This window comes from Grampus griseus (assembly GCF_964374135.1).
Source record: "Grampus griseus genome assembly, chromosome: 1".
Classification (NCBI taxonomy): domain Eukaryota; kingdom Metazoa; phylum Chordata; class Mammalia; order Artiodactyla; family Delphinidae; genus Grampus; species Grampus griseus.
Genome location: NC_139017.1, coordinates 142,973,934 through 143,001,560, shown reverse-complemented (window position 1 = coordinate 143,001,560; position 27,627 = coordinate 142,973,934). Strand labels below are relative to the sequence as shown.

General features: G+C 40.5%; 1 protein-coding gene across 2 annotated transcripts in view; it reads right to left on the bottom strand.

Annotated features, from left to right (window-relative positions):
* AGBL4 (AGBL carboxypeptidase 4) overlaps positions 1-27,627 on the bottom strand; it is a gene marked incomplete at both ends in the record, with an annotated part of 1,409,253 nt that overhangs the window by 528,298 nt on the left and 853,328 nt on the right. For both annotated transcript variants that reach the window (XM_082661428.1, XM_082661429.1), the window contains one exon: positions 17,548-17,764. In XM_082661428.1, the coding sequence (XP_082517554.1) occupies positions 17,548-17,764 (217 nt within the window). The remainder of the gene's footprint in view (positions 1-17,547; positions 17,765-27,627) is intronic.

Below are 27,627 nucleotides of genomic sequence, written 5' to 3'. Positions count from 1 at the left end.
AGGAACAAACACCAAGAGAATCTAGAGCCTTGCCTCGTTGTTGCTTGTACCTTCATCTGCTACCTTGTTCCCCAAGTCTGTACCTGCAGGGTGTAACAGAAAACCCAAAACAGAAGAGGGCCTATGGCCTTGTTTCTGGGGGCAAAGATGTGGAGAAGCTAGAAGGACTGAATCAGCCTCCCCAAGTAAGTTAAAGGCAGGAAGCCCAGGAGAACAAGGGTAGGATCACAGTCACAGAGAAGAGGAAGGCAGGCTGGGTCACGAGGCAAGCCAGGAAGGAGGCAAAACAGAGCCCCAAGAGGCAACTTTGCCCTGAGAAGGAACCCTGGGGACTCCAGAGAGTAAAGGCCGCCTCCCTTCCGAGTGAGTGCTTCCACAGTCCTATTAGATCCCCACAGTAACACAGAGTAGTCAGTAAAAGGCTCCATGCAGAATACAGAGTCTATGTTTTGAAGTCAGACAAAGCTGCGTACAAAACCCCGGTTCTACCACATGCTAGTTACGTGAGCTCAGGCAAGTAAGTTAATCTGAGCCCTGGTTTCTTCATCTGTGTAGGGAAATAACAATAGCAACGTATCGTTAGTCCTAAAGACGACATGATTACATGAGACAAGGTGAAAACAGAGCCTGACACATAGTGTGTGGGGAGAAAATGGTAGATAACATGACTAAAGGCGTTCTTCTTTGTCGAAATGCAAAGAACGTAAGAGTCCCGATCAGGAAGTCAAGATCATACTCTCAGAGACTGCATACCTATTCTGTTTTTAGGCCTCAGCTTCCTCAGCTGGGAGAAGAAGGTGTTAGAAAACTAATCTTTCAGGGTCTTTCTAGGTCTAAACTTGTACGACTTCAACCACTTGCAGTACAGGCATCATGAATGAGAGAAAGAGATGAAAAGTCCCCTCCATGTATCTTCCCCCAACTCCTGTAAAATGTCTTGGACAACAATATCAAGCTTGGGTAATATTCTGCTGACCTAGATAGACAAAGTTAGGAAACTTTTAAATATGTATGAATATTATTGAATGAAAAAGAGAAGGCTAATTCGAACGGCTGCCGTGCATAATAATATCTTATTATTATCCACTTTAAATGTAGGAAATTCAGTAGAAACTACCTTTCCTATAAAATAGAATTTGAAGAAGAGAATACCTCTATTCTCTTTTTAGCAAATAACTGTCTTTTATTGCCAAAGTTTGGTAAATAAGCCAGAGAAATCAAATTATATTGGGGGATGAAGTTAAATAATTTAGAAAAAAGTCCAACATTTAATAAATTAATCCAATCCAAGGCACAGTAAAGAAAACAGGGTGGGATTTTTATGTTTCCTTTTCTGAAATGATATCTCTTTGGGAAGGCAAAGAAAGAATCTGAACATTTTCAGCAGTTTCTCCTTTAAAGAGAGATGTGAATTAATATATCTATTCAACAAAAAATTCTTGAGAATTTACCGTGAACCCAGCAACTGAACAATCACAAAGAGGAATAAAATCCATGTTATAGCATGTATCAGCACTCTACTCCTTTTTACGGCTGAATAATAATACATTGTATGGATATACAATACATTTATCCATTCATCAGTTGATGGGCATTTGGTTGTTTCTACTCTTTGGTTATGATGAATAATGCTGCCGTACATGTTCATGTACAAGTCGTTGGGTGAACATAAGCTTTCAGTTCTCTTGAATATAGACCTAGGTGTGGAATTGCTGGGTAATGGAGTAACTCTATGTTTAACATTTTGAGGAACTACCAAATGTTTTCCACAGCAGCTACACCATTTTATACTCCCACCAGCAATGTATGAGGGTTTCAATTTCTCCTCATTCTCCCCAACACTTGTTATTATCTGTCTTCTTTTGTTACAGACAGTGTAGAAGTTGGGATGTGATATCTCACTGTGGTTTTGACTTGCATTTCCCTGATGGCTAATGATGTTGAGTATTCCCTTATGTCCTTATGGGCCATTTATCTTCTTTGGAGAAATGTTTATTTAGATCCATTGCCCATACTTAAATTGGGCTTTTCGTACTTGAACTTATTTTCTCCCATTCTGTAGCTTGTCTTTTCACTTTCTTGATGGTATCCTTTGCAGCACAAGTTTTTAATTTTAATAAAATCCAATTTGCCTTTTGCTACTTGTGCTTTTGGTGTCATATCTAAGAAACCATTGCCTAACCTAAGATCACAAAGATATACTCCTATGTTTTCTTCTAAGAATTTGACAGTTTTACTTCTTACAGATAAATGCACATTTAAATGAAATTTCTGGCCAATAAAAAAGAGAACAGGGGAGCAGGAAAGGGAGAAAGCAGCGGTCAGCAGTGTTAAAGGCAACCACAGCAGCAGCCTCACTGGGAGAATGTCCAATCACTGGGAGGCCCTGACAGGTAGCTCATGACCTGTTTCCCTCCCACCTCTCGTCTCCTACCTCTGGTAACAGTCCTACAGAGACAAGCAGAGCCCTGGGAGAGGGTTACTGCAACCTCAGCCGTACCAGCTAAAGGACTCCCTCGGAAGTTCAACAGCTTGCTCGGAGAAGGAGCACAGATTCTAGCCAGGGGCTGGCCATCAGTCAAATCTCACCTGTATTTTCCAATTTCAACTGCAATGGTGTGGGGTGACTCATACCCCTCTTTTGCCAGGCCTGTGCTTTATCCTTGCTATGGGCTGTGAACAACATGTCCCATCATATTGTTCCCAAGCCATCACTGGTTGTTGGCACAGTCACCAAAAGGAATACAAAGTGAACTTCTTGAAAGTAAGACTGCAGACTCTGAATCAAAATCATTTTGCAAGTTGCTTTGAAATCCTACCTTTATGAGACCTTCTTTAAGCCAATAAATTTAAAAAGGCCAAAAGTTGTAGTCAGTGATTTGGTTTTTTTTTTTTAACACCGGAACCATATTTCTGAATGTTAGGAAATAGGATTCTAGGAAAATGTCGAGTTCATTTATCAAGTCTCCCTGCACCAGGACACTTTTGTTAGAAAATGGATAATAATGATCTGCAACTGATTCTATTTTCTTTTCCCTGAGAGCCTTTAAGAAGTCACCCACCGTGACCATTTTTCTGAGTTTCCAACCACTGTCATTGTAACACTTTTGTCTTTTAGGAATGGCCAAGAGATAATGTCAGAACTAGTTGATGATGATTTTGATTCCTTTTTTCCCCCTTCTCTTTTCCTTTTTATATTGATGGTGATTTATTCTAGGCAGGGATGATCCCCAAGGGAGCTCTAAGCAGTGGCATTAGCACTGGGGACTTATGCTGGGACCCACCACCAGCCACAGCTTTCCCCAAACTGTTTCCTTTGACAGACCCAGGCCTTTCCTCTCTGCACTCCCAAACCTCCTTCTCCACAGCGTTCAGCCAATCTTGAGCATGACCTTCTAGATACCTTTCCAATTCGTACCCTCTACCACATCACCAAAGTCCTTCTCACCCATTAAGTGTCTTAAAAGAGACCTTAAATAGTACCTCACCTATACAGTACTTTCTGATTCCCCAGTTTGAGTTAGGGGCCTCTTCCATGTTCCTACAAGTTCTTTTCCCACTCCTCACCAATCACCTATACCTTGGTTTCTTCCATACAGATATTACCACTTATGAGTAGTATGCCTCAGTGTCCTCATCTGCAAAACGGGGACAATAGTTGTACCTGCTTTATAAGGTTGTTGAGCTGATTAAGTGAGATAATAAAGTACCTAGAATATGCTTAGTATGTAGTAAGTACTCTAAATGTTACCTGTTCTCATTTTAATATGACAAATTGTATACCTTCAGGGAGCTGAGAGTCTGGTAAGGGAAATATGGTATTACAAATGCACTGTATCCAAGTAATAAACAACTCAGGAGGCACTTTCACATCTGTTATCTAACATGTACTAGAAGCCTCTTGCCATGACCAAACCCTGAAGCTAAATCACAATGCCTAGTTTGCAGATGAGGCTTAGAGAAGCTGACATATGAAAGATTTAAGGGGCAGAGCAAAATTCAAATCCTACCATGGCTCTAGGCCTCCTGACCTTTTTACTTAAATTATGACTGAATAATGGGTTTCTCTGGATATCTACTGAAAGGAGGACTAATGTATGAGGAAACAGAGGCACAGAGGTTACACAGTTAGTGAGTGGCAGAGTCAGGGTTCTAACCCATGTAGCTCACACTACTGATTAAGGCATCTAATTTCCTTCTCATTGCCTTGTAGGTGCTCAGTTAATGTCTTCAGAAAGAGTAGACAAATAAGCAAACCTTGCAGATAGGTCTGGGAGTGAGAAGCAGTGGGCTGCAGCGGACAACCTATGCGTCAGCAGCTGGGCTTCCAGCTAGAGCTGTCCCACTAACTCACTGGGTGACTCAGGAAAGTTACTTCCCCTCTCTGGGCCCCAATGTCTCCAGCTGTAGAAAGAAGGATAAGTTTGCAAACATTGTTAGCAGCTGAGTCCTCTCTTAAAACTGTCTATGAGGAAGGCCAGTAAGTAGGGGCTGCACTGTTATGCATGGCAAGGGAAGGCAAGAGAGGCCAGTGCCCTGACTTCTTAGAAGCTCCTCTTTCCCCTCCCTCCTCAGTGGCCCCTAAGGTACTGGTCAGAGCCCAGATCTTTCCTTAGAGATACAGGGAGCATGGTTTTAAAACCCCAGAACTAGAGACACGTAAGATTCTTCTTGGCTTTCACATTCTATGACTCACATAAAAGAAATGACCTTGTGCCCTAATGTTATACACCTCTGATTCAACAAAATGGAAATGTGCTTCAGAGGACGTAACAAAATATGACCACACAGAGAGGTAGCAAGAAGGAATTTTGGCTGCAACAGCACAAATTCTCCACCTGCCCCTAGTCCTATACGTACCTTAAATACAAAAATATTCCCTAAATCTATGACCAGAAGATAGATATTGAATGAACAACCAGAAGAGTGATAAGCATTTTAAAAGGAAACAGCATATTATAGATGCATGAAACAGGCTCTCAAACTAGTCTGGGGAACAGTGCATCAGGGAAAAATTCCATGAGGAAGTGATGTTCAAGTTGATAGTGAAAGCAGAATAGGAAGTAGTTAGGCAAAGGACCACAGAGAAATGACATTTCAGGTAGAGGGCCGGTGTGTATGCAAGTGAGGGAGAGAATCCATGGCTCACAGAAAAAAACTGTAGGAAGGCCAGCGTGGTTAGGGCATGGACAGCAGAGTAAGAGGGTATGAGAGAAGCTGAAGAAGCAGGCAGAGGTCAGATTATGCAGGATCTTGCAGACCATGATAGAATTTGTTATTTTAGCTTAAACAGAGCCCAGGTGTTCAATGGGTCGTTTTCACAGATACTGAAATCACTCAACATGGTGGCAGCAATGTGGCGAAAAAGATAATTATGAACCAAAGTCCTCCATGTTTGAGGGAAGTGTCCAAGAAGTGAGCAGATGACAGCAATAAGAAGTGGTAGTGGATTATATAGACTGATAGCATAAAGTTCAAAATATGTCTTTTATATGATGTCTTTTTAAAAGGGAGGGGAAAGAATGATCTAAAAATAGAAATCTGTTAGCAAGAAGGATGCCATCTGGCAACCTAGCTGAGAGGTTATTCTGTCTCTTGTTCAGGTACCAGCGAATCAGTGAGGAAGTGAGGGGAAACACAAGGTTAGGAGGAGGTCTGGGACTTTCTGGCAGCCATGTAATGCTGACATAGTTGTGTGAGTAGAAGAGAGAGAGAGAGAGAGAGAGAGAGAGAGAGAGAGAGAGAGCAAGCCTGGAAGCTATTCACCTCACATCTTGTGCTCTTACGCTAAAGAAGCTGTTGTAACTTCCTGAGAGACCCAGATAGTTTGAACTAGGGCACTCACAGCAGAGATAAGGAAGACATAGATTCTAAGGATATTGAGTTGTAGCCTTGATCATACCTGGTGACAGATAGTATGTGGTGAGTGAATAAAAAGGAATTAAACAGGACAGGTTTCTGACGTGGGCAACAGGCATGACAGTGATGCATTCACTGAACTGGAGAAACCCAGGTTTGGAACAGGTATGTGGTAGTCTGGGTCAGCCTCTGCAGCTTGAGGTACAGCAGACACGTGTCTACTTGTTCTAGCAGAGGGAGAACCCAGCTAGATTCCCCACATCTCCTCTTCAGGCCCATGTTTGCCAAGAGCTGAGGTTTAGAGTGGAAGGATCACCTACATCAGTAAGGTATGTTGGAAGCCCCTCAGCCAGATGCTGAGAGGATGTACCTGCCTTCAATTAATCTGGACTCTTTTTGGAGGGAATAGTAAAAACTATGCCAAGAGGATGGTGACTTGTGAAGTGGCCTGCTGGAAGGGAGCCCAAACCACTAAGCTTTTTTAATTTAGAGTGTCTGATCAGAACAAGGTTTGGTGCAGATGGGGGTCCACAGAACTCTCCTGAGAGGTAGATTAGGGACTGATAATTGAGATTACTGACTTCCAACAATTACTCAATTTAAAACTCAGCCAAATGTAATTATTTTTCATACATTTGTTTGGTCATGTTGCCAGCTGCAACTCCATGATGTTTTACTTCAAAGGGGAAGAAAGAACAAAAGGAGAAGGAAGAGAAAGAATGGAAGGGGACTACCTTATTTTGAAGATATCATGCTGATCAGAAGCGTGCTGGCCTCTCTAGCCTCTTTTCTGTGGTATTACCTTCTGTTTCTTGTTTCTTGCCCACAAGGTCATCGGTCACCTCTAGCTCCTTTCTGAGATCCTGGCCTTTCCACACAAGTCCACACAAGGATTGTAGTGGAAGCTGTCAAGCTCTGTATCTTATATTCTTCCAGAATTCCTTATACTTATCCACTATGCTCCTCTTCATCCTTACCTAGCTTTCTGGCTTTGTCTGATTATACTATGTTCTCTATCTTCACTTCAGCTTTATGATTTTGCATTTTTTTGGGGGGGAGGGTCTGACTCCCAGATTCTTAGTTTGGCTTAGATTTTGAAAATCTTTCAAGATATGGCTTTCAGAATCTTCCCTTTGCCACCAGACCATTCTCACTGTAACTCTGCTGATCTGGGAGCCAGTCTCACAAGAAGGGGTTGGAGTCCTGGTGGGAGTTCCTACTGCCCAGGGTCCACATTGTAGAGCCCCACCTAGCCAGGCCCTTCCCCAGAGACTGCTCCTTTTTCTAAATTTTGTCCTTTGCCATATGGTTCTCCCGCACTCATCATGTATTTGAACTAGCCATTTCATAAAACTTTACATATGATCCTTATGGACAAGATGGAGAAATGGGGGAAGGGACTACACTTTGTTTATCTCTAGATCTGTCATGGCACGTGGTACATAAGAGATTCTAAATTAAATTGAACTAAATTGAATTTAATTGAGTTGACTTGGAGACAAGTAAAGTCTTGTTCACTTAGGTGACTTACGCTACTGGGGTTAGTAGCAAAATCAAATTCAGGGATTGAAATAAAAATGCCAAACTAGGCATTCCACAGAAGTATCTGGTAATATACATGGATCTCTGTTCTTAGTCTCAGGTCTTATCCTGTTATAAACACTTGTATCCTTGCCTTAAACTAACTCTTAAAAAATATATTCTTTAAACATTCTGAGTGATGTTACTAATGTTGCAGATAAGAGAATCCAAGAATCAAAATGATCACCTAGAACAAAGGACTAAAACCAATAAGTTTAAACTTAGGATAAATGTAAGAGGTCACAATTATACTTGTAAAATCTATTAGTATAGGCCAATGTGGTATCCTGTGAGACCAAAATAGGATATTAGTGGAAAAGTGACAGAATTTGAATATAGTTCTGTAGTTTAGTTAATAGTAATGTACCAATGTTAATTTATTAGTTTTGACAAATGTTTCATGGTTATATGTGATCTTTTAACTTTCTTCTTTTTTAATTAGTTTTTATAGTATAGTTGCTTTACAATGTTGTGTTAGTTTCTACTGTACAGCAAAATGAATCAGCTATACATATACATATATCCCCTCTTTTTTGGATTTCCTTCCCATTTAGGTCACCACAGAGCACTGAGTTCCCTATGATACACAGCAGCGGTCCCCAACCTTTTGGGCACCAGGGACCAGTTTTGTGGACGACAATTTTTCCACGGATGCGGGGTGGGGGGGTTGGGTGGGGGATGGTTCAGGCGGTAATGTGAGCGATGGGGAGCGGCAGATGAAGCTTTGCTCGCTAGCCTGCCACTCACCTCCTGCTGTGTGGCCCAGTTCCTAACAGGCAGCAGTCCAGTACTTGTCCATGGCCCAGGGGTTGGGGACCCCTGCTCTACAGTATGTTCTCATTAGTCATCAATTTTATACATAGTATCAATAGTGTATATATGTCAATTCCAAACTCCCAATGCATCCCACCCCCTTCTTTCCCCCCTGGTATCCATACACTTGTTCTCTATGTCTGTGTCTCTATTTCTCCTTTGCAAATAAGATCATCTATACCATTTTTCTAGATTCCACATATATGCGTTAATATACAGTATTTGTTTTTCTCTTTCTGACTAACTTCACTCTGTATGACAGTCTCTAGGTCCATCCACGTCTCTACAAATGGCCCAATTTCATTCCTTTTAATGGCTAATATTCCATTGTATATATGTACCACATCTTCTTTATCCACTCCTCTGTTGATAGACATTTAGGTTGCTTCCATGTCCTGGCTATTGTAAATAGCGCTGCAGTGAACACTGGGGTGCATGTGTCTTTTTGAATTATGTTTTTCTCAGGGTATATGTCCAGTAGTGGGATTGCTGGGTCACATGGTAGTTCTATTTTTAGTTTTTTAAGGAACCTCCATACTGTTCTCCATAGTGGCTGTATCAATTAACATTCTCACCAATAGCGTAAGAGGGTTCCCTTTCCTCCACACCATTTCCAGCACTGTTTGTAGATTTTTTGATGATGACTATTCTAACTGGGGTGGGGTGATATTTCATTGTAGTTTTGACTTGCATTTCTCTAATAATTAGTGATGTTGAGCATCTTTTCATGTGTTTGCTGTCCATCTGTATATCTTCTTTGGAGAAATGTCTATTTAGGTCTTCTGCCCACTTTTTGATTGGGTTGTTTGTTTTTTTGATATTGAGCTGCTAACAGTAGAGAAAACTGGGTGAAGTATATGTTGGAACTCTCTATATGTATTACCTTTTCAACTTTTCTAAAAATCTAAAATTATTCCAAAATAAAAATTTATTTTAAAAAAGACTATCCAAGAAATAAAAAATAAGTTTTATTTAAAGAACAATAACAAAAATTTACTACATGAAGGCCTCATTGTTTAAAAAAGCAAATGTAAATTCTGGCTACATTTCTAGCGATCTAGGATCCAGAGCAAGAGAGGCAATGGTTCTATTCTGCTGTGGCATGCTTAGATCACCTGCAGAGTTTTACATTCAGTTCTGGTATTTTAAGAAGGAAATTAACAACCTAGATCATGTCTAGAGAACAACAAAGAAGGTACAGAGTTTAGAAACCATGGAATATGAAGAAATGTAGAATTACGAGGGAGGAGAGGAGGAAGAACGGGATTAGGTTGGAGAAGGGAAGATTCATGAGGGGGCTGTGGCCACTGTCTTGCTATCTTTGCAGGCCTGTCCAGGGGCTAGAGGAGCAAGTACATGCAGGGTGGGCCCAGAGGGTAGTGGTAGAACCAAAGAGAGGAGGTTACAGGGAGACAGCTCCTTCTGGGGATGGTATGACTTATTTGTCATCGGGATAGAGCTCAGGCTGCCTCAAGAGGTATGTGAATAGTGGTTGAAAAGTCATATTTCTCGAATGTTGAGAAGATGCTGTTCTATACAGTTTAGGTCCTTGCCCATAGGAAATGCCTAACATATTTGTTAAATTTGAGTGTGACCCCTATAGTCTTTGCCAACTCTGAAATTGTGGGAAATGTTAAGATCAAAGAGACAAGCTTTTCTGGGTATTTCTATGACATTATCATCACTATACGTGTGTCTTGGTAGTAAAGTTTTCCTCCTAGTGCTCTTGTCCTGTGAAATATCTCTGCCTGAGAAAAGGAAAGCCAACTGGACAGACAGGCAGGAGTTAACCTGACTTCTAGATCAGCTGCCATCAGCAGAGGCAGCCTGGAGATGGAAGGGTTAAGTGCCACAATGATCATGTTCCCTCCTGCTTGGTTCCTCACTGCCCTCAGGATACAGTCCAAATTCTTGAGTTTGGCATTCAAAGCCCTCCTGACGCAGCTTCCACCTACCTCTCATTCTTTCCCAATCACCATTCCTCTTGTTCTTGTTCTGCTGACCCTGTGCTCTTGTCATTTGGAACCACACTAAATAGTCAGGGCTCACCAAGTGTCTCAGCCTCTGTATTCATGCTTTGATTCTCAATTCAAGATGCCTCTTTCTTTAATGCTTCATTTCCTCCCTTGTGCCTTTCCTCTGCCTCGTACTTCTATTACATCAAGTTTCTTACCATCATTGCTATTATTAGCCTTTATGTCTGTGACATCCAGTACATGGAGTATTTCTTAGGGGCAGGGTGTGTTTTGTATTCATCTTTCTGTCTCCAGCACCCAATATAGAGCCTGACAGGTAGAAGGTGTTTACTAGATATTTGTAGTATTGAGGAATGGCTTTGGAAGAATTTAGTAAATAACTGTATATGTTAACAGAATACGTCCTTATCCAGGATTGATTTAGAGTCCATTCTTTGGGGTCCACAAAGGCGTGGCTTCAAATCCCAGCTACATGATATAGACAAATTATTTAATCTCACTGAATCTCAGCTTTTAAAAATGCAAATGGGAGAAGACAATACTTATAGCCCAGAGCTTAAATGCTTCCTTCTAAGTGAAGGCTTCTCCCCAAAATGTATTTCCTTTCCTGATTTAATTTCTCCAATACTGTCTGTCTCTTTCTACTAGAATGTAAGCTCCATGAAGGCATGTATTTATGCCTGTTTTTACTGCTGTATCCCCAGAGCTTAGACAAGCTAGTTACATGTTAGGCATTCAATTATAGTACTAACCATATAATAGGGGTGTTGTGAGGACTGAGTGAAAGGATGCATATAAAAGTCATAGCACTGGGTCTGGCACATGCTAAGCACTCAATAACTACCATTGTTATAAACTAAAGGGCAGATTGAAAGGCAACATTACAACAAGCTAATGAGTGACTTAGAACATACAAAAGGATGTCATCAACATTTGAACCATAATTTACGTTGAAGCTGGAAGGGATGTTTGAAATAATCTGGTCTGACTTTCTAAGGCCCATAGAGAAATGTTTTTCCCAAGGTCATAGAGCTAGCCAGTGGTAGAGCCTAGACAATATTATTCTCATATAAATGATTTTCTAGTGATTCCCTAAAATACACTATCAGACTATTTTCTGTTAGACACTTCCTTTTGGCAAGTATCCCTAAGTATGGGAATCACTTTCTCCATCTAATACTTTCAAAACACACACACACACGAGTTATGGTTCCTCTAGTCCAATGACATTTGAAAATAATGCAATATTTCACTATGTCTGACAGTACAAGGGCTATATGATTTAAAAACTCATGTGAGTCAGTTAAAATCTAATTCTGGCTATGCTGGAATGAGAGTATTGATAAATGCTATCCCCAAAAAACAAATATAAAGCTGGACAAATTTGAAACAAACAACCATTTCAGTGTTTTGGAAACTGACCAAATTGACAACAATCTCAAAACTATTATGTTTTAAAAACTGCTGAACTTCAGGTAATAAGAATGGGAATATATGATGTTCTGTCCTGGATTGGTTCCATCTTCCCCCAGGCTTGGTGAATGCTAGGACAGGCCAGGCTGTGAGGGTTGGCAGCTTCTCTGTCATGGTCGAAGGGACTCAGTTAATTTGGAGAAGTAGGCAGTGCCCAGACCCAGCAGCATTGTCTGTGGGCAAGTGAGAAGGGCCCACAGTTGCATAACTGGGACAAGAATATGCTGGCTGAGACTGGGTGCAGGCTCATCAGAGACCTGAGAAGAAGCCTAAAGCAGCAACACACACATGAACAACCTTGAGGCTTCACATATGCACACAGGGAACACAACACAAAAGGGAAAGTAAAAGCCAGGTCAGACTTGAAAACTGCCCGAACTTTGTGCTCCCCATACCCACACACAAATCCACTGTCAGAGGATGGAAGCCTTACAGACTCAGAGTGGATGAGCACAAACTCAGTCCAATCATAGCTGACCTACACAGACACAGGGTTGACTCCCTGACAATTTAGCCTTGAAAATAGGAAAAAAAAAAAAAGAAAAACTGAGTAGAGGCATTGGAGAAAGGTGCCAAGATAGTTCATGGGTAAAAGGTTAGGCTTTTCAACAAATGGTGCTGCAACAATTGGATATCTATATGCAAAAAAAGTGAACTTAAGGCCCTTACCTCATGCCATATATAAAAAATTACTTCTGAATGGATCATGGATTTAAATGTCAGTGGAAATTATAAAAATTTTAGAAGAAAACATAGGAGAAAATCTTTGTGGCCTTCAGATGGGCAGCTTTTAGATAAGACTCCAAAAGCATGATCCCTAAGAGAAAAAACTGATAAGCTGGACTTCAAAATTAAAAACTTCTATTCCTCAAAAGTCATGGTTAAGAGAATGAAAAGGTATAGATTAAGGTATAGGTATAAGGTATAGATTAAAGGTATAGATTAGGGGGGGATTTTGCAAAGTATGAATCTGACAAAGGACTTGCATTCAGAATAAAGAACTCTCAAAACTCATTATAAGAACACAACCCAATTTTTAAATAAATGGATAAAAGGTTTAAACTAACGCTTCAGCAGAGAAGATATATGAATGGCAAATAAGTACATTATAATATAATCAACATAACTAGTTACTAAGGCAGCACAAAATAAAACCACAATGAGATTTCACTACATACCCACTAAAATAGCTGTAATGAAAAATACAGGTAATTCCAAGTGTTAGCAAGCACATGGAGAAACTACAACCCTCTCTCCTACCTTATTGGTAGGAATGCAAAATGGCACTAACTTGGAATGCAGCTTGGCACGTTTTTTGGTTTTTGTTTTTTTTAAGTTGAATGTGAACTTATATGACCCAATGATTACATTCCTAGAAATCTACCCAAGAGAAATGTGATCACATGTCCACTCAAAGATATGCACATGAATGTTCATAATAGCATTATTCATAATAGCCCCAAACTGGAAACAATCCAAATGTCCATCAACTGGAGAACAGAAAAAGAAAGTGTGGTATATATTTTCAATGGAATACTATTCAGCACTAAAAATGAATGGACTACTGACGGATGCTACAACATGAGTGAACCACAAAAATGTAATGCTATGTGAAAGGTGCTAAATGCAAAAGACGACTAAATAGTGCATGATTCCACCTACAGGAAATGTTCAGAAATGGCAAATTTACAGTGTCAGAGAACAGATGAACAGTTGCCTAGGGCTGGGAGTGGAGGTGGGGGTTTACAAGGGAACTTTTGGGGATGATGAAATGTTCTAAAATTAGATTGTGGTGATAGTTGTAAAACTCTATACACTTACTAAAAATCACAGAATTGTACCCTTACAATGGGTTAATGTTACAGTATGTAAATTATACCTCAATAAAAGTGTTATAACAACAAGAAAATAAAGATCTTTCCTATGATGTATTTAACTTAAATGTCAGATTGTGGCTTTGATGTATGCACAAAGGGATTTTGTTTGCTGGTGTTAGAAAGGGCCACTGGTAAGTAACAAAATAAAATGCCATTTTGGATGATATAAGTAGTAGCAATAGCAGCTATGCCCATGGTGATTAATAGTTTCAGCACTAGAAATTCAAAATCTTGCTTCCTGCCTGCTCTCTCTAAGAATTGTCTGTTGACATGTTTAGCCTTCCTACTTGTAATTATCCTCCCTCCAAATTGGAGTAGGGATTAACTAATTATAGTGGTGGCTTCAGTCACAAGCCATATCAAACGCCCTGGTAACCAAGAACTGTCCTGTCTGCAAGAGTATGCCAGAAGGCCTTAATGTCTCCGGTATCTGCTTCGACACCCAGATCAGGGGGATGGAGCCAACCCACAGAGCTCCCCTCATCTGGTTTAGCCAGCAGAGGTACACCCTGCACTTCCACTAACTTTACTTTCTTAAGATGTAGCTTTGGATAAGGTATAATCCCTTTCTCAAAATCTACTACTGATTTTAGTAGGTCCAATGTGGAAAGGAGCAATGAGTCCATCAAAGTGCCAGGGCACAGCATTAGAAGCCATGGGTTTAAATATTGGCCTAGTCCTGAACTAGCCATGTAGCTTTAGCCAAGTAACTTATTAGCCTTAGATTATTTATCCCCAAACTGGGATAATTCTGCCTACCCCACAAAGCTGTTGTGAGAAACAAGTAAGACAGTACATATAAAGTGCCTGACCTAGTGTCTGTGTGTTGAATCTGAATAAAGGATACAGCTGTAATTCTTTAATATGACAATCAAGGTTTTTCAGAGTTTGGTCCTAATCTTCCTGTCTATCCTTATCTTCCAGTAGGAAGGTTCCCTATTCCAATCAAACCAGACTTCTGACCAACTATCATCATGCAATGACTCAGGCTGTTTCTTGCTCTCTGGGCTACCTTCTCGCCAACTCTGTATTCAGTAATCCTACCCATCTTTCAAGACTCGGCGTAAAGCCCATCTTCTCCATGGTGTTTAGACCATAAATTCTTTAAACAACTCATGGGATCCTTAATTATATACTTTAAAAAACATAATATATATTTTTTAAATGTCTTATTTCCTCTGGTATGGAATACATTTCTGGAAGTACACCATGACTTGTATACTCCATTATATATCCCTACAGTACCCCTCACAGGGTCTGAAGTAGGACAGCGGTCTGGAATTATTTTATTCTAACTGAGGAATTCCTCAAAGAATAATTTAAAAACCCCTATCAACTTCAACTTTCTCATTTTATAGATGAAAAACTTGTCCCCAGAAAAGGGAAGTAACATTCAAGGTCATATGAGTAGTTTGGTATTAGAGCTGGACACATAATTCAAGCTTCTTATGGCAGAGACTTCAGGATGTCCTTCAATATTAATTCACTTCCATATCTATAGGACTACTAATTTTTAGCTAGAAACATGGTCACCCAGAATGAAGACTTCATTTCTCACCCTTCTTTTAGTTAAGTGTGGATATGAGTTCTATCTAATGGGATAAACGTGAAAGTGCCACAACACTGTATCTTCTCCCTTCTCCGTCTACTTTCTTAATCTTGCTGCCTGGAACATGGATGTGACAGAATTCCACATTTGACATTGAGTTTGAGAGCCACATCCCAGGGATGGCAGGGCCGAAAGCTGGAAGAACTTGACTCCCTAAGAGTTTCAAGGAGCAGAGCCACACTATCAGCTTTGGATTGCCTACATCTAGATTTATATATGGAAGAGAAATAAACTTCTATCTCATTTAATGAGCTGTTATTTTAGGAATGTATTTTGTATATTAGTAATTGGAAGCTTAACTTATCCTATTATTCCTCCTATCAGCTTTCTGATGCTCTTAGCTCTTCACATTGTCTCTAGATATATCTTAATTCATTCTTTCATTCATTCAGTAATCTACTCCATAGCCATTCAATGTACACCTACATTCTGCCTGGCATAAATCTAAGAGAGGGCTGCAGTGGACACAAGAATGAAATGAACAGATCCCACACTTAAAAAGTCACAAGTATTGAATGAAACTCTTTCTCTCTTAATTTATATCATAAGTCTTATGTCTGGCAAACATTCATCTCAGGATTTCTCCAACAGTCCCATCTGAAATAATCTACTGTTTCCAGTAATACATTGTTGATCAGACCATGTGTGACTAATATGTTCTATTTGGCTCTCTACAACCACTCTCTGCCCTTCTCCATCATTTTCTTTGTTCAGGGAAACTTATCTGTATGGATTACTTCAGTGGGCTCTCTTGCCCTCTGATTTCCAATTGGATTGGCCAGTAGGAACCCCTAGCAGTAGATCAGAGGGAAGTAAGAGAATGAGCTCTATGTATTTATTTTTCTCAGCTCCCTCCCTGTGGGATCATCTCAGGCTAACTTTTTTCCTCAACTGAAGGTCACTGTTCCACTCAAGATGGTCCACTGCATGACTCTCTACTATTGGGTTCTGTTAACCATTTCATCCCTTCACACCCTTTGAGCTGTTACTAGCCCCAGGGAACTGCACTATACCCCGTGGTTTCTGTACACAGTGCCCGCACCTTGTAAACAGCCCATTTATTAAGCTCTCCTCAAATTATCCTAATGTGAGGCTGCCATCTGTTTCCTACTAGCATGCTGACTAATATACCATGTGTCCCAATTCTCAGTTCAAAAGATATAGGCACCAGATATACATGGCACCCATCAGAAGCACTGTTAGGAAGAGGATTAGAGTAGAGGGAAGATATTCTTTACTAGCAACTGAAGTATTTCTGACCGCAGAGAACAAAACCTATGCATTCAATGTGAAGGACACTTTTAGATCCTGGGATGGGCAGGGAGAAAAAGAGGAAAAGACAGTAGGAAAGTGTGGTAGGCAGAACAATGCACCCCTTCTCCCAAAATGTCCAAGTCCTAATCCTTGGGACCTGTGAATATATTACCTTACATGAGAAAAGGGACTTTACAGATGTGATTTAGTTAAAGATCTTGAGATGGATATATTATCCTGGATTATCTGCGTGAGCTCAACGTAATCACAAGTGTTCTTATAAGTGAAAGAGGAGGGCAGGAGATTCAGCATCAGAGTGGTGCAGCATGAGAAAGACTTGATAAGTCAATGTTGACTTTGAAGACTGAAAGGGAACCACGAGCCAAGGAATGCAAGCAGCCTCTAGACACTGGGAGAGGTAGTGGAATGAATTCTCCCCTAGAGCCTCCAGAAGGAACACAGACCTGTTGATATCTAGATTTTAGCCCAAAGAGGCCAATTTCAGACTTTTCCTGAACTGTAAGATAATAAATTTATGTTGTTTCAAGCCACCAAGTTCATGGCAATTTGTTATGTCAGCAACAGGAAACTAATATAGAATTTAAGACTGAAATCTCCAGACCCAGAAAACTAAACCTGAGGAAGGAAGAAGGGTTGGGGAACTAATAGATGGCAGAGATAGAACACACTGTGGACAGCACAACCATACTGCACACCACCTGCTAACCTACACTGCAGTCAAGTTAAATTCACTAAAAAGCAAATTTATTTTTCATCTCGTAAGCTTAGACTCATAAAATGCTTTCACACCGTTTGTAACACCCAGTAGAGCCTTCTTTTTATCTCACAGTTCTGGGGATTCACCAGAACTTTTGTATTTTGTTAGAGAGCTTTACCAGCTTCATTCAGAAGGACACGCATCTGCCTTATCCTATTCTTCGACTTCCTGGTGGCCATAGTAGCAAAATATTACACACAAAAAACAATGATTTTTTTAAATTTCCAGAGCATATAGTCTACAAAGCACCAATATCTATTATTTGCATTCTATAAAAACCAGTGCTAAGCTCCTCCCCCAGCTTTCCCGTTTCTGAATGGGCCTTACCACACTCTGACCCAGCTGCTCCCGGAAGAAGTAATCCATGTTTCTCTTTTGCAGGCTGTCAAGGTAATGCTGAAAGCGAGTGTACGTATATGGGTAGCAGTAAGCAAACTGGTAAATATCTTCTTCTCGGTCAAAACAAAATGCAAAGGACATCACGTAATTCTTCCTATGGTCCGGGCAGCGGTAGTAGTAGACATTTTTAGGTGGCAGTCTTTGCCTGAAAGATACAAAGAAATTTGGGCATATCAGACAGTTGTTCAAGCTTCAAACTGTAATCAGTAGGAATAAATGCCCAAGATTGAAACTGTAACATCAAGAAACCTAGGTGGTGGCCAGGGACAACATATACCAATCTATGATCAAAAGAGGTTGGACACTCCCTCTTGCAAGAGGACTGGAATCACAACGGACTGCTGAAAAATCATCGACAGGAAGACACTGAAACTCACCAAAAAAGATACCCCACATCCAAAGACAAAGGAGAAGCCGCAATGAGATGGTAGGAGGGGAGCAATCACAATAAAATCAAATCCCATAACTGCTGGGTGGGTGACTCACAAACTGGGAGAACACTTATACCACAGAAGTCCGCCCACTGGAGTGAAGGTTCTGAGTGCCATGTCAGGCTTCCCAACCTGGGGGTCTGGCAATGGGAGGAAGAATTCCTAGTGAATCAGACTTTGAAGCTAGTGGAATTTGACTGCAGGACTTCGACAGGCCTGGGAAAAACAGAAACTCCACTCTTGGAGGGCACACCACAAAGTAGTGTGCACATCGGGACCCAGGGGAAGGAGCAGTGACCTCACAGGAGACTGAACCAGACCTACCTGCTAGCGTTGGAGGGTCTCCTACAGAGGTGGGGCGTGGCTGTGGCACAACGTGGGGACAAGGACACTGGCAGCAGAAGTTCTGGGAAGCACTCCTTGGCGTGAGCCCTCCCAGAGACTGCCATTAGCCTGTAGGCTCAAGTGTTGGGTTGCCTCAGGGCAAACAACCAACAGGGAGGGAACCCAGACCCGCCCATCAGCAGACAAGCAGATTAAAGTTTTACTGAGCTCTGCCAACCAGAGCAACAATCCCTTCAACCCACCACCAGTCTCTCCCATCAGGAAACCTGCACAAGCCTCTTAGATAGCCTCATCCACCAGAGGGCAGAGAGCACAAGCAAGAATAACTACAATCCTGCAGCCTATGGAACAAAAAAACACATTCACAATAAGATAGGCAAGATGAAAAGGCACAGGGCTATGCACCAGATCAAGGAACAAGATAAAACCCCAGAAAAACAACTAAATGAAGTGGAGACAGGCAACCTTCCAGAAAAAGAATTCAGAATAATGATAGTGAAGATGATCCAGGACCTCGGCAAAAGAATGGAGGCAAAGATCGAGAAGATGCAAGAAATGTTTAACAAAGAACTAGAAGAATTAAAGAACAAACACCCAGAAGAATTAAAGAACAAACAAACAGAGATGAACAATACAATAACTGAAATGAAAAAATACACTAGAAGGAATCAATAGCAGAATAACTGAGCCAGAAGAACAGATAAGTGACCTGGAAGACAGAATGGTGGAATTCACTGCTGCAGAACAGAATAAAGAAGAAAAGAATGAAAAGAAATGAAGACAGACTAAGAGACCTCTGGGACAAAATTAAATGCAACAACATTCACATTATAGGGGTCCCAGAAGGAAAAGAGAGAGAGAAAAAAACTGAGAAAATATGTGAAGAGATTATAGTGGAAAACTTCTCTAACATGGGAAAGGAAATAGCCACCCAAGTCCAGGAAGCACAGAGAGTCCCAGGCAGGATAAACCCAAGGAGAAACATGCCGAGACACACAGTAATCAAACTGGCAAAAATTAAAGACAAAGAAAAATTATTGAAAGCAACAAGGGAAAAATGACAAATAACATACAAGGGAAATCCCATGAGGTTAACAGCTGATTTCTCAGCAGAAACTCTACAAGCCTGAAGGGAGTGGCATGATATATTTAAAGTGATGAAAAGGAAGAAACTACAACCAACATTACTCTACCCAGCAAGGATCTCATTCAGATCCAATAAAGAAATCAAAAGCTTTACAGACAAGCAAAAGCTAAGAGAGTTCAGCACCACCAAACCAGCCCTACAATAAATGCTAAAGGAACTTCTCTAAGTGGGAAACACAAGAGAAGAAAAGGTCCTGCAAAAACAAACCCATAACAATTAAGAAAATGGTAATAGGAACATACATAGTGATAATTACCTTAAAGGTGAATGGATGAAAAGTTCCAACCAAAAGACACAGGCTCACTGAATGGATACAAAAACAGGACCCATATATATGCTGTCTACAAGAGACCCACTTCAGACTTAGGGACACATACAGGCTGAAAGTGAGGGGATGGAAAAAGATATTCCATGAAAATGGAAATCAAAAGGACGCTGGAGTAGCAATACTCATATCAGATAAAATAGACTTTAAAAGAAAGAATGTTACAAGAGACAAGGAAGGACACTACATAATGATCAAGGGATCAATCCAAGAAGAAGATATAACAATTATAAATATATATGCACCCAACATAGGAGCACCTTAACACATAAGGCAACTGCTAACGGCTGTAAAAGAGGAAATCGACAGTAACACAAAAATAGTGGGGGACTTTAACAGCTCACTTACACCAATGGACAGATCATCCAAACAGAAAATTAATAAGGAAACACAAGCTTTAAATGACACAATAGACCAGATAGATTTAATTGATATTTATAGGACATTCCATCCAAAAACAGCAGATTACACTTTCTTCCCAAGTGCACACAGAACATTCTCCAGGATAGATCACATCTTGGGTCACAAATCAAGCCTCAGTAAATTGAAGCAAATTCAAATCATATCAAGCATATTTTCTGACCACAATGGTATGAGATTAGAAATGAATTACAGGGCAGAAAACATAAAAAAAACACAAACACATGGAGGCTAAACAATATGTTATTAAATAACCAAGAGATCACTAAAGAAAACAAAGAGGAAATCAAAAAATACCTAGAGACAAATTACAATGAAAAGATAACGATCCAAAACCTATGGGATGCAGCAAAAGCAGTTCTAAGAGGGAAGTTTATAGCAATACAAGCCTAACTCAAGAAACAAGAAAAATATCAAATAAAAAATCTAACCTTACACCTAAAGGAACTAGAGAAAGAAGAACAAACAAAACCCAAACTTAGCAGAAGGAAAGAAATCATAAAGATCAGACAGAAATAAATGAAATAGAAACAAAGAAAACAATAGCAAAGATCAATAAAACTAAAAGCTGGTTCTTTGAGAAGATAAACAAACTTGATAAACCATTAGCCAGACTCATCAAGAAAAACAGGGAGGGGACTCAAATCAATAAAATTAGAAATGAAAAAGGAGAAGTTACAACTGACACTGCAGAAATACAAAGCATCCTAAGAGACTACTAGAAGCAACTCTATGCTAATAAAATGGACAACCTGGAAGAAATGGACAAATTCTTAGGCAGGTATAACCTTCCAAGACTGAACCAGGAAGAAACAGAAAATATGAACAGACCAATCACAGGTAAAGAAATTGAAACTGTGATTAAAAAATGTTCCAAGAAACAAAGTGCCAGGACTAGATGGCTTCACAGGTGAATTCTATCCAACATTTAGGGAAGAGTTACCACCCATCTTTCTCAAACTCTTCCAAAAAGTTACAAAAAAGGAACACTCCCAAACTCATTCTATGAGGCCACCATCACCCTGATACCAAAACCAGACAAAGATACTACAAAAAAAGAAAATTACAGACCAATATCACTGATGAATATACATGCAAAAATCCTCAACAAAATACTAGGAAACAGAATCCAATAACACATTAAAAGGGTCATACACCATGATTAAGTGGGATTTATCCCAGGGATGCAAGAATTCTTCAATATATGCAAATCAATCAATGTGATAGACCATATTAACAAACTGAAGAAGAAACACCATATGATCATTTCAATAGATGCAGAGAAAGCTTTTGACAAAATTCTACAACCATTTATGATAAAAACTCACCAGAAAGTGGGCATAGAGTGAACCTACCTCAACATAATAAAGGCCATGTATGACAAACCCACAGCAAACATCATTCTCAACGGTGAAAAACCAAAGCATTTCCTCTAAGATCGGGAACAAGACAAGGATATCCACTCTCACCACTATTATTCAACACAGTTTTGGAAGTCCTAGCCACAGCAATCAAAGAAGAAAAAGAAATAAAATGAATCCAAACTGGAAAAGAAGAAGTAAAACTGTCACTGTTTGCAGATGACATGATACTATACATAGAGAATCCTAAAGATGCCACCAGAAAACTACTAGAGCTAATCAATGAATCTGGTAAAGTTGCAGCATACAAAGTTAATGCACAAAAATCTCCTGCATTCCTATACACTAATGATGAAAAATCTGAAGGAGAAATTAAGGAAACACTCATATTTACCACTGCAACAAAAAGAATAAAATACCTAGGAATAAACTTACCTAGGGAGACAAAAGACCTGTATGTAGAAAAGTATAAGACACTGATGAAAGAAATTAAAGATGATACAAACAGGTGGACAGACATACCATGTTCTTAGATAGGAATAATCAATATTGTGAAAATGACTATACTACCCAGAGCAATCTACAGATTCATTGCAATCCCTATCCAATTACCCATGGCATTTTTTTACAGAACTAGAACAAAAAATCTTAAAATTTGTATGGAGACCCAAAAGACCCTGAATAGCCAAAGCAGTCTTGAGGGAAAAAAACGGAGCTGGGGGAGTCAGACTCCCTGACTTCAGACTATACTACAAAGCTACAGTAATCAAGACAGTATAGTACTGGCACAAAAACAGAAATACAGATCAGTGGAACAGGACAGAAAGCCCAGAGATAAACCCACACACCTATGGTCAACTAATCTATGAAAAAGGAGGCAAGGATATACAAGGGAAAAAGACAGTATCTTCAATAAGTGGTGCTGGGAAATCTGGTCAGCTACATGTAAAAGAATTAAATTAGAACACTCCCTAACACCATAGACAAAAATACCCTCAGAATGGATTGGAGATGTAAATGTAAGACCAGATACTATAAAACTCTTAGAGGAAAACATAGGAAGAACACTCTGACATAAATCACAGCAAGATATTTTTTGATCCACCTCCTAGAGTAATGGAAATAAAAACAAAAATAAACAAATGGGACCTAATGAAACTTCAAAGCTTTTGCAAAGCAAAGGAAACTACAAATAAGACAAAAAGACAACCCTCACAATGGGAGGAAATATTTGCAAATAAATCCACGGACAAAGGATTAATCTCCAAAATATATAAACAGCTCATGCAGCTCAATATTAAAACAACAAACCCATCCAAAAATGGGCAGAAGACCTAAATAGACATTTCTTCAAAGAAGACATATGGATGGCCAAGAAGCACATGAAAAACTGCTCAACATCACTAATTATTAGAGAAATGCAAATCAAAACTACAATGAGGTATCACCTCACACCAGTTAGAATTGGCATCATCAGAAAATCTACAAACAACAAATGCTGGAGATGGTGTGGAGAAAAGGGAGCCCTCTTGCACTGTTGGTGGGCATGTAAATTGATACAGCCACTATGGAGAACAGTATGGAGGTTCCTCAAAAAACTAAAAATAGAATTACCATATGACCCAGCAATCCCACTACGGGGCATATACCCAAAGAAAACCACAATTCAAAAAGACACATGCACCTCAATGTTCATTGCAGCAGTATTTACAAGAGCCAGGACATGGAAGCAACCTAAATGTCCATCAACAGATGCTTTGATAAAGAAGATGTGGTACATATATACAATGGAATATTACTCAGCCATAAAAAGGAACGAAATTGGGTCATTTGCTGAGACGTGGTTGGATCTAGAGACTGTCATACAGAGTGAAGTAAGTCAGAAAGAGAAAAACAAATATCGTATATTAGCATATATATGTAGAACCTAGAAAAAATGGTACAGGTGAACCGGTTTGCAGGGCAGAATTAGAGACACAGATGTAGAGAACAAAGTATGGACACCAAGGGGGGAGAGTGGCAGGGGGTGGGGGTGGGGGTGTGATGAACTGGGAGGTTGGGATTGACATATATACACTGATGTGTATAAGATGGAGGACTAATAAGAACCTGCTGTATAAAAAAATAAATAAAATTAAATTTAAAAATTTAAAAAAGAAAAAAGAGGGGCTTCCCTGGTGGCACAGTGGTTGAGAGTCCACCTGCCGATGCAGGGGACACAGGTTCGTGCCCCGGTCCGGGAGGATCCCACATGCCACGGAGCGGCTGGGCCCGTGAGCCATGGCCGCTGAGCCTGCGCGTCCGGAGCCTGTGCTACGCCACGGGAGAGGCCACAACAGTGAGAGGCCCGCGTACCGCATAAAAAAAAAAAAAAAAAAAAAAAAAGAAAAGAAAAGAGACTGGAATCTGGCAGTACTTCGTTCAAATTCCAGCCCTATCCTTTATAAAGTGTTTAAACAATGCAAAGTTAAAAATGAACAAGTTTTATTCATCATTTGTTCTTATTTTGAGCACATATTGTATACCCAGGCATTGTGCTAGATTACCTACGTAAAATGGTAAATAAGATAAGCCAGCTATTTGTCCTCATGGAGTATATATGTTGGTAGGGAAGCAGTCAATACAATATTTTAAATAAATATACAATATAGTTACAGACTCAAAAGTGTCTTGAGGGGAAAGAGTGTGATGCTATAGTGACATAAATAGGGGAGGATTACTTTCCCCAGGGAAGTCAGGTTTTAGCATTATAACACTAATTCAGATACTTTAAAATAAGTTCATGCACTTTGTGAATATTCAAGGGAGAGAAAAAGAATATTCAACATTTCTTTAAATTATTACTATTATTTTTCTATAGAGCATTCCATGAAACTAATTTTACACAGAAGCACTTTGGGAAATACTGCTTTACAATATGCTGTGTAGGCAATTCTGCTAAGCTAACATGCTCATTCTCCAATAAGCAACACTGAAACACATACGTGAGAAAAGGCAAAATGGTCCAGTCATAATTCCCATAACATCTTTACATTAACCCACTTCACAGGCTCACTGCACCTCCTCATTTGTATAATATCCACACTATGCACGATTTCCCTGCAGAGAACGCCTCTCATTTGTGTCTCTTAAAATCCTATTAATCCTACAAAACCTGTCTCAACTATGCCTTTTCCATGACTGTCCACTGATAATACCAGGCCTGTTTGGCTCCTACATTTTGTAGCAAGTCTTGCTTTTTTTATTGGCTGCTTCCTAAGTCTCATCCACTAGGATCTGTTTGGAAGCTCCTTAAGGGCAAATATGTTTTGGGGGGTAGGTTCTGGCATAGTGGGTGGAGGATGCAAGGCTCACCTGCGGTGGCTTGTCATTCAACTGGGAAGCCAAGGGGCAAAGGGGCATATGGAGGAAAGTGTGAGGAGGCGGGTGTCAGAGCTGAGGCTGAAAAAAACAATAATGGTGCTGGCTCCAGGTAGGGCAGCCTGGAGAAAACTGTTAAGAGCTCCAAAGCATTGTAACATTCCAGCAGTTTATTGCAGAATCTTGTTTCTACCTTGGTGTCTTTCTGAGGCTGCCTCAGTGGCCAGGGTGGGAGGTAAGGCTATGGGCTTTCCGTGGAAGAGCCAATGTTACATGGCACTGACGTTGTACATGTTTGGGCTTGTACTGCTTGCCTGTAGCCCTGGCTGTCATGAATCTCACCCTAACATTAAGTGGAAAACAGGTAATGGGAACATCAAAAGATTATTGTTAATTAAAGAAAAAAAACAGACATCTCAAGTTAATGAATTTAGCACTTTTCTATGTATGGGAAGACAAGAGTCTCGGCTCATTGAAATCATTCCTTTGATATGCACTTTAACTTCATAGGGCCAGTATCCTGTTTTTTTCCATCCTGAATCCCTCAGGGTGCACAGTCGGGGGTGACTGCAATGGCTGATGACTTGATGGCTGTACACCCTTTGTTTACTGATATGGCAGGCTTCATCCACACTATTGTTATCCCACTTAGAAGATATGGCCATGGAGGTTCATAAAAGTTAAGGAGCTTACCCATTCTCTCAAGCTAGTAAATGACAAAACTGGGATTCAAATCTGTTTCTGTCTGATTCTAAATCAGTACTTATAACACTTTTCCAGGATCCCTCTTGATAAATTACGGGATTCTGGCATAGGCCAGGTGGCAAGAAGGAACAAGTAAAATGTTGGAACTGCAAGGAATTCATCATGGCTGAAGCACAAAGAATGAGAAGGGAAATCATGAGAAATGTGTTTGAAGAGGAAGGCAGAAGTCATATTAGAAAGGGACTACGGCTGTCCCTCCACATCCATGGGTTCTGCATCTGCAGGTGTGAAGGGACGACTTTACATGATGGGACACGTTAAAGAATTTAAACATTATCCTGAGGTCATAGGATTCCTTTAAGTCAGTGAAAGAAGTAAAGTACCATGATTGTCCAAGTCCAAGAGATAGAAGAGAGTGATCAGAAGGACAGGGTAGTGGCTGCACAAGTATAGAAAATCAGATAGATTTGACTATTAGATAAAAGTGGCTGATGTGATGGGCCATGGAGTCTAAGATGGGTGGGAACCCAAAAATGATGAGGACGGGACGTAGAGAGAACAGCTTAAGCAATAAAGGAACAGGGCTTTTCACATAAAAGTCCACGGTAGTTGGGGGCTTCCCTGGTGGCGCAGTGGTTGAGAGTCCGCCTGCCGATGCAAGGGACACGGGTTCGTGCCCCGGTCCGGGAAGATCCCACATGCCGCGGAGCGGCTGGGCCCGTGAGCCATGGCCGCTGAGCCTGCGCATCCGGAGCCTGTGCTCCGCAACGGGAGAGGCCACAACAGTGGGAGGCCTGCGTACCGCAAAAAAAAAAAAAAAAAGTCCACAGTAGTATCAAAGGCTGTCTAGAGGTGTGCTTCGGCCCACAAATAGAGTCCATTTTGCTCCTACACCCAAAGCCAGGAGGAATAAACATGCAAGTAAGAACAATCTTCTTGTGACACAAATATAGCTTTAAAGCAAACCCCCTAGGCACTCCTCCTTTCTAACCCAATTGCTACCTTAAACCCTCCTATATTGAAATTTTGGAGCTACCAGTGATGAAATAGACACGGAATGGCCTGGAAGGAAAATGGGGAGTGAAGAGTCCCCTCCAGATCCTTCTGCACATGGAATGTAGGAGAATGAGCAGCTCCTGAGAAGGCATAGGGGGAAGTAATGGCCTCCAGGATAGTCAGGCCTTAGTTCATTGTTTTATTCAGCAAATATTTGTTAAGTATCACATACCATAGACTGAAGTAAAGGAAGACAAGAGGTAAAGGAAGCAGTGGATTAGAACACTGGGGTCCAAGGGGGATTATTAACCTGGGAGTTGAGTTTCATAGGAAAAAGTAGAAGGTTTTGGATAGAGGAGGGATCAGTGGAAAACCAAGATTAGAGGGAGAACAGACCAGTGCAGGGATAAGGGTATAAAAAGAACAGATGATGGTCTACATTTGTGATGTGATGTCACATCACAATGTTAGGGTGGTAGAAGTAAATGAGCCTCAGGGTCTCCAGCCAATGGTCTGTGACAGTTGCTTCAGGCCCTGACTCAGAGGTCTGAGTCTGAGTCTCCTGGAGCACAAGGTGAGTGTGTCTTCATACACAAGCGATTCCTACAGTCACAATCCCCTCAGGTTCTGACACCGATGTTTTCAAGTCTTTATGTACTAGTATATTCAATTAAGATCCATGCTTTAAATTCACTCACCTCAGTTTTCTCCTATTCTAGCCAAGTTTAGCAACTTGACTCTGAGAGCCTGCCGTCTCCACCAAATTTGATCATGTGCTACCAGGAGAATTCATCTAATGCCTGCAGCTGTCCCAGCTCCTCTCCTGAGTAGGTTGGATGCTTAATCTGATTTGAAGGCAGAGTGAAGGTAATGGACACTGCGGTGATCATGCAAGAAAGCTGAGATGTTGCTCAGGGC